At 38.3% G+C, this 7,965-nt stretch overlaps 1 protein-coding gene across 1 annotated transcript in view; it reads left to right on the top strand.

Moving 5' to 3' along the window:
* The window catches only part of LOC107753829 (ATP synthase subunit beta, mitochondrial-like), a 4,639-nt gene extending 1,411 nt beyond the window's left edge, over nucleotides 1-3,228 (top strand). Inside the window, exons 4-10 of the mRNA XM_016570088.1 lie at nucleotides 750-871; nucleotides 1,665-1,849; nucleotides 1,927-2,085; nucleotides 2,166-2,288; nucleotides 2,372-2,584; nucleotides 2,675-2,876; nucleotides 2,973-3,228. Coding sequence (XP_016425574.1) covers nucleotides 750-871; nucleotides 1,665-1,849; nucleotides 1,927-2,085; nucleotides 2,166-2,288; nucleotides 2,372-2,584; nucleotides 2,675-2,876; nucleotides 2,973-3,070 — 1,102 coding nt within the window. The 3' untranslated portion in view covers nucleotides 3,071-3,228. The remainder of the gene's footprint in view (nucleotides 1-749; nucleotides 872-1,664; nucleotides 1,850-1,926; nucleotides 2,086-2,165; nucleotides 2,289-2,371; nucleotides 2,585-2,674; nucleotides 2,877-2,972) is intronic.
* Nucleotides 3,229-7,965: the final 4,737 nt, after the last annotated feature.

Genomic DNA, 7,965 nt, shown 5'->3' with positions numbered 1-7,965 from the left:
ACAGACGTTCCTCTCGTTGATAGCAGAGGAGCGGATCCAGCAAGAGCTTGATGGGGCGATGTGGAATCAATTTTTATTTTATTTTTTTGTATTTTTTTTTTTTTAGGAGGTGGTGGTAGTAGACATGTGACTATAACGACATGTGAATAATCCCACCCACTCTAAAGCGGTACTGAACTGCAGTGGAAACGCGAACCGTACCGAGCCGAGTCGTACGAAGCGCCATAAATGTACAGTACTAAAGTACTGGGACGATTTTGCGGGAGCTATTTTCCAGTACCATTTAAAGGGTTGCATTCGTACCGACACAAAAAGTGCGTAGTTCCACAATTAGTTCTGGTACTATGAAAAGGTTCCCGCGGTGCGAAAGGCCCTATCGTCACTTGGTGGCCATCTTTGAAACGCCTCAGGCTAGCAAATGCAGCTTCTATCTCTTTGAACCGGGAAACCTCAAATTCTCTAAAACTGGTCGCCAAGCTTATGTTTAAATTTCATATTTGAAATCACCAATGAAATCTGACAACTGTATCATAAATGTTTATTTTGCTCAAATAGCGTTTAAAAAAAGAAAACCTTATTTCTCAGGTTGCATTTTTCTCCATTCAAAACTATACACGAGTGACACGTCTTGGGTATTCTATAGTCTTTGGTATTATGAAGGCTAAAATAAGTGTTTGCAAGCTCATTTAAGGAGGGTTAATCCTCTTGTAAAGTACATAATTGAATGTTGTTTGTGATCTGTTATCCAGGACTGCCCCCATCCATGCTGAGGCCCCAGAATTCAAAGACATGAGTGTCGAGCAGGAGATTCTGGTCACAGGAATCAAGGTCGTAGACCTGCTGGCACCCTATGCCAAGGGTGGCAAGATCGGTATGCGTGTAAATGCTACTGTTAAAAAGATTAAGCTTAATTTGAAAATTAGTCCAGAAAGGGTACATTACCTTGATCAAAAGTGACTGTAAAGACATTCACAGTGTTAAAATTGTGTTTTTAATTCAATTTCTATTCATCATAGAATTCTGAGAAAATGCATCTAGTTCTTTTCTTCATTTGATAAATGTTTAAGCACTGAATCAGCATATTAGATTGATTTCTGTAGGATCATGTGACACAAGACTGGAGTAAACTGTGAAGCTTTGCCATCACAGACATAAATTACATTTTAAAACCTTTTAAATATGAAGTTGTCTTAAATTTATAGTGATTCCACAGTATTAAGGTTTCTATTGTATTTGTTCTAATAAATTAGTTTTTCAAAAACATTTGAAACTTCTGAGACTTAAAGGGATATTTCACCCAAAAATGAAACTATCATTTACTCGCCCTCAAGTTGCTCTAAACCTGTATGAGTTTCTATTTTCTGTTGTACATAAAGATATTTGAAAAATGTCTAACAAAACAGTTGCCGGTTCCCATTGACTTCCATAGTATTGGGGGGAAGTCAATGAGGATAAGAAACTGTTTGGTTACCAGTGTTTTTCAAAATAACATCTTTTGTCTTCAACAGACAAAATAAATTCGTACAGGCTTGTAAAAATGTGAGGGTGAGTAAATGATAGTTTTCAACTTTTGGGTGAACTATTCCTTCAAATGAAATGCTGGCGTAAGGACTCTTATAATTAGCTTGTATTAGCTAACTAAAGGCACCATCTCATTTCTTCAGGTCTTTTCGGTGGTGCTGGTGTGGGAAAGACTGTATTGATTATGGAGCTGATCAACAACGTGGCCAAGGCTCATGGTGGTTACTCCGTGTTCGCTGGTGTAGGAGAGAGAACCCGTGAGGGAAACGATCTCTACCATGAGATGATCGAGTCTGGTGTCATCAACCTGAAGGACACCACCTCAAAGGTACATCTAAAATTCCTCTGACAAACCACTTAAAATCTACTACCAGCAAGTTACAAGGTCCTCTTGGTTCCCATTAGGTGGCTCTGGTGTACGGACAGATGAACGAGCCCCCAGGTGCCCGTGCCCGTGTGGCTCTGACTGGACTGACCGTTGCTGAATATTTCCGTGACCAGGAGGGGCAGGATGTGCTGCTATTCATTGACAACATTTTCCGCTTCACCCAGGCTGGATCGGAGGTCAGTGTCAGGATCGTTTGGTCCGTTTTTTTTTTTTGTCCTAAATTGAGCGTTTTATTGACTGGCTTTTGTTCTCATAGGTGTCTGCCCTGCTGGGCCGTATCCCCTCTGCTGTGGGTTATCAGCCAACTCTAGCCACTGATATGGGTACCATGCAGGAAAGAATCACCACAACCAAGAAGGGTTCGATCACATCTGTGCAGGTACGCTTCCTTCAGTTTGCACGGCCTACACACTTGCACTTCCTGGATCTCTTCACGTTCTACAGTGTCATTGTCTCTCATAGGCCATCTATGTGCCTGCTGATGACTTGACTGATCCTGCCCCTGCCACCACTTTCGCTCACTTGGACGCCACCACCGTGTTGTCTCGTGCTATTGCTGAGCTGGGCATCTACCCCGCTGTGGACCCACTGGACTCCACTTCCCGTATCATGGACCCCTTCATTGTGGGATCTGAGCATTATGACATAGCCCGTGGCATCCAGAAGATCCTCCAGGTGAGTGCCAACGAATGCGTTTTGTCTGTGCGCTTAACTCCTCTTTTAAATTCCAATCTGTGACCTTGTTCCCGTTCTTCTCCATCATAGGACTACAAGTCCCTGCAGGATATCATTGCTATTCTGGGTATGGATGAGTTGTCTGAGGAGGACAAACTGACTGTGGCTCGTGCACGTAAGATCCAGAGGTTCCTGTCCCAGCCCTTTCAAGTCGCTGAGGTCTTCACTGGACACTTGGGCAAGCTGGTGCCCCTGAAAGACACCATTAAAGGCTTCAAGGCCATTCTGGGTGGTAAGTCCTATTTTGTCCTGACTGTTGATTACATCCACTTTTGGTAATGCAGTATTTGTTTTTATTCAGTGTTGCTCATAATGTTTGTTTCCCTAGGTGAGTATGACGCTTTGCCTGAGCAGGCCTTCTACATGGTGGGCCCCATCGAGGAGGTCGTCCAGAAGGCAGAGAAGCTGGCTGAGGAGCATTCGTAAATGAGTCTGTTTAAATGTGTCAGGGTGGGTTGAATGAAAGGGAGGAGCACTTGGTTTGTAAGGTCACATTCTTCTTTATCTTTATCGCTGGACATTCTGAAGTTCTATTTAATGTTTCCAATTTGTGAAGATGGAAATAAAACTGTCTTAACGTGAACCATTTCTCTTGGTCCTGTGGATTTTTCTAATTGGCTAACACTATAAAGCCTACTATATCACATATAATACATTAAATGAAGGCCTCTAAATTAATGATCAAAACGTGGTTAAAAATGTGTACAATCTTCTACATGCCCCCTACTTTTTTTTGTTTTGTTTTTTTAACAAGCTTAAATAACATCTAAAACAATATTGTGTTTGAGTATGACGTCAATATTTTCAATATATCGTACTATATGATCCATAAAAGTAGGGCTGTGCAATATATTGAAATATCGCAAATGTACATGTCACAATATGCATATCGCTACAGCTTGCAATATTTGGGGCCATGAACAAAAGACAGCGAAAATCACTGCTCTTACCTAAATAACCTGTAGCTTAAATAAGAATCAATGCATATTGAATTCAAAGAGTAAATACTATGCAGTGTTTTATTTTTCCTTTTTATTATTCAGTTCCTAAACTCATGTTAAAATGACATTTTTATGTAATGCTCGAGTAAAACACTACCGTTCACTTTCAGAAGTTGTTGTAGGGGTGCTTTCTTATTAGAATCAGAATGAGCTTTATTCACTACTTAAGTGTGCGCAAACACAAGGAATTTGTTTTACAGGAATTCTTGGTACATGCATTAATTTAAGGGGGTCTGAATACTTTCCGTACCCACTGTATATATATGAGAAGTTAGTTATAGAAGTTCACAAAACTGACTCGGCAACAGCTGAGTAAAACTGTTTCATCGGAGCATGTGGCACTTTAAGCATTATCGTATCGCATATCGAATATCGCATTATTTAATGAGTTATCGCATATCGCATTTTGCTTCAATATCGCACAGCCCTACATAAAAGCCTGATGTGTGTGTGTATAAAATGCTTTATTTTGGCTTTAATTTAAAATGTATTTCAGGAGCAGCTACTGAACTGTAACCAAAGTTGAATAGACTTGACTGTTTTAAAAACAAACTAAAACAGTCCTTTAGTTTTTAAAAATACTTCCAGTGTGGATTCCTGACAATTTAAAAAAGGTAGAAGTATTGATTTACATGACTAATAGGAAACCTGCTACTGTGTTTTGCATTGTAAAGTCATTTTTATACGTGCAAGACACCATTCTAATAAAGGTGGGACAAAATTGATCTCTATTGCATGCTGGGATAAACAGCATGAAACTAACATAAGAAAAGTCTCAGTTTTGAACATATTTGGATGAATCCCTCCCCCTCACCACATCTTTTTGCACAACAACTATATATATTTGACTTTGACAAACCAGATATATAAAAACGGCTAACTGAAAGTCCCATTTGGATTCATGTTAAACAAGCCTCTTCTTGCATGAAATCTCTATTCAGAATGAATATGTTTGGTAAACCAACTACCAGCATTTCAGCAAGTCGCATATAGTTACAGCAACCTCTTCATATGTGTACATTTAAATAGCAAGGCCTTTGCAATAGTCTGTAGATCTTCTGCTAAAGTCAAATGCAAATGTTTTGGTGCTGTTGTCTAAATTTGGATCTGCAATGTGTCCCAGCAGAGCTCAAATCGGTAGAAACGTGACTACTGCACTATGAGCCTGATTAACAACTGGCCACGTGGTGGCGCTATTGCGCAACACACCGAAATGTGGCAGTAGCTGCTGTCAAGCTGCCCATAACAAAACCAAATCAGCAGTATGCCATATTGTTGGATATCAGCTCACTCACCTTTGCATAAACACTCACTGGAAGGTGGAACAAAACTTTGTAGTGCAACTAAACATTTCAACCTTCAACATCAATCAAAACAGAAGTCCTCCAATCAGTAGGCTAAAACAATACAAATTCATCAGTGCCTATCTTTGGCCTCTGAAGTTGACTATAATCTGGAAAATCCTAAATTTTTATTTTTTTTTACTTTTAATACTGTACAGTAAGTCGTTTTGATGGTCACAATAGCAAATATATTGCAAAAACTGCACCTTTGAGCAGCCAACAGTCAGATGCGGGTAGGAAAATAAGACAGCAACAGGAATTGTGCATCTCACCCTGAGGAATAACAGGTACGAGCTGCACACCTGAGACGGCATGTTCAACGCAGTTCACCATCTGGCACCTTAGAGAAATTCTCTTTCATCACCTTTCCAGTTAGACACATTGGAGGGACAATGCACAAATTAGGATATGCTTCATATGCAAAAATATTCAAGAGAAATATTACGTACACACTTACACTGATCTTGAAGAATACATGCACAAGAACACCACACCAGAAAGATACACACTTCTTCCTAAAACATGCAAAAAATAAATAAGAATCAAATAGGATAAAAAAACATTATTTTGCCATGAAATCTCAATAGTTTACCATTAAGACATATATTCACAGAATTCTTTTTGCAGGTAGTAAGAACGTTATTAATTCAAAGACCCTTTAAAAAGTTTTGCTAATCATTTCAGTTTTGAAAAATGAAGGCCCTTTTAACTCTTAATCACAGTTGAGTTGTTGATTATGTTTTATCCTATGCTGGTCACAATATACACTACTATTCAACTGTCTGGGATTGGTAATATTTTTTGGGGAAAGAAATACTTAATAAACATTCAATTGAAAATGATTAATCAAAAGTGACAGTAAGTAAATTATATTCTAATAAATGCTGAACTTTCTATTAATCAAAGAAACCTGAAAAAAACTGTACCACATTTCCTACAAAAATATTAAGCAGCACAACATTTTTTTTCAACATAATAAGAAATGTTTCTTAAGCAGTAAATCAGCATATTAGAATGATTTCTGAAGGATCATGTGACACTGAAGACTGGAGTAATGATGCTGAAAATTCAGCTTTGCATCACAGGAATAAATTAAATTTTAAAATATATGAAAGCAGAAAACTCTTATTTTAAATTGTAATAATATTTCACAATATTACGTTTTTTAATCAGATTTTGGATCAAATAAATTCTCCCTTGATGAGGATAAGAGACTTATTTTAAAACATTAAATAATCCCTCATTTTTGAACTTTAGCGTGCTTAAATCAATGCTCTCACATTCATGTCATCCAGATGGATTGTGGACACACTTGCTGAACATGATTTCCCAGCTCCTCCTCTCAAGCACGCTGCCGCTCCGCACACGTCCAGATGGCTTGCGAGGAGCGTTTTGAAGCCAGTCACAGCCTGTGATGAAAACATACTCATTACCACTGACTCAAACTCTCTCAAGCTCCTGCTACCACCTATTCATGTAAAACAGGACCACCAACAGGGCTGTCAAAACATAAAGCTGGGAACACACAGACAAGAATTATAAATCGAGAAACATCTATGAGAATGCAGTTTTGACATTTTACTTATAAAATGTTTATCATAAGCATTATTTTGCATTTGTTCATATTACACACAGTAGGTATATTTATACTGATTTAGACTAGAATAGATTTGTTTGTTTATTAAAAACATGCAGCTTTTCGAATCGTAGGATGTTAATCGATGGACTGGAGTGGTGTGGATTACTTGTGGATTATTGTGATGTTTCTATCAGCTGTTTGGACTCTCATTCTGACGGCACCCATTCACTGTAGAAAATCCAATAGTGAACAAGTGATATAATGCTACATTTTTCTCCAACCTGTTATGATGAAGCAACAAACTCCTCTACATCTTGGATAACCAGAAGGTGAGTTTCAGCAAATTTCCATTTTGGGGTGAACTGTTCCTCTAAGTGTGTCCTCTTTTGCATTACAGGCTATAATGCGAGTTATTTTTAGTTCAGAGCAAGTACATCAACCCTGCATGCAAGTGCATGATGAAACAAACTTATTGCATTCCAAAAACAACAGCAAATTTGCTCTTTTTTTTATATTTTAATTTTTCCATATTTGAATATTGATTTGCATTGACTCAAACAAGTAAATCAGAATGTCCATAATTCCAATAAATCATTGTTTTATTTATCTGATTATTTAAAGAGCGCAACAGTTGTTTTGTTTGTGAGGTCAATCACATATGGAGTGTGTACCGTAGTGATTCGGAATAAGACAAAACCGCGGTTTGGAAGATGAATTCATGATGTACTCGCTCATTATATACATTTTGCTTTAAACTTAGTGTGGAAAGAGGCGGAGCTTCAGGAGGATCTGAGTTAATGATTCACTTCTGTCACTGTATTTGGTTTCTGAGTAGCAGATCTCACATGTGTCTGCACATGCATGTTCTGCTGCCACAAAGCAACACATTTTTTGAAAAAAAAAAAAAGGTGGATATTTCACTTCATTTTTATTTAAAATTAATTTTGGTTATTGATTATGTACTTTTATTTTTGGTGGTTCAGTTCATGTTCCTTCCAAACAGGTTGACTCGCAGTGCATTAAAGGTCACCCGTGTCCTGTGCGGAAACATGCTGAGGTAAATGACCTCACAAGCTTTTAAAGGGGTCATATGATGCTGCTAAAAAGAAAATTATTTTGTGTATTTGGTGTAATGAAATGTGTTTATGCGGTTTAAGGTTCAAAAAACACATTATTTTCCACATACTGTACATTATTGTTTCTCCTTTATGCCCCGCCTTTCTGAAACGCGTCGATTTTTACAAAGCTCATCGGTCTGAAAAGTGAGGTGTGCTCTGATTGGCCAGCTATCCAGTGCGTTGTGATTGGCCGAATACCTCAAGCGTGTGACGGAAATGTTACGCCCCTTACCATACTGTGATGCCCTGTCCGGCCGGAGCGACGAGACAAAAACATTAA

This window comes from Sinocyclocheilus rhinocerous, unplaced genomic scaffold (assembly GCF_001515625.1).
Source record: "Sinocyclocheilus rhinocerous isolate Xijiao unplaced genomic scaffold, SAMN03320098_v1.1 scaffold711, whole genome shotgun sequence".
In the NCBI taxonomy this organism is placed as follows: Eukaryota; Metazoa; Chordata; class Actinopteri; order Cypriniformes; family Cyprinidae; genus Sinocyclocheilus; species Sinocyclocheilus rhinocerous.
This window is presented reverse-complemented; position numbering and strand designations above follow the sequence as displayed.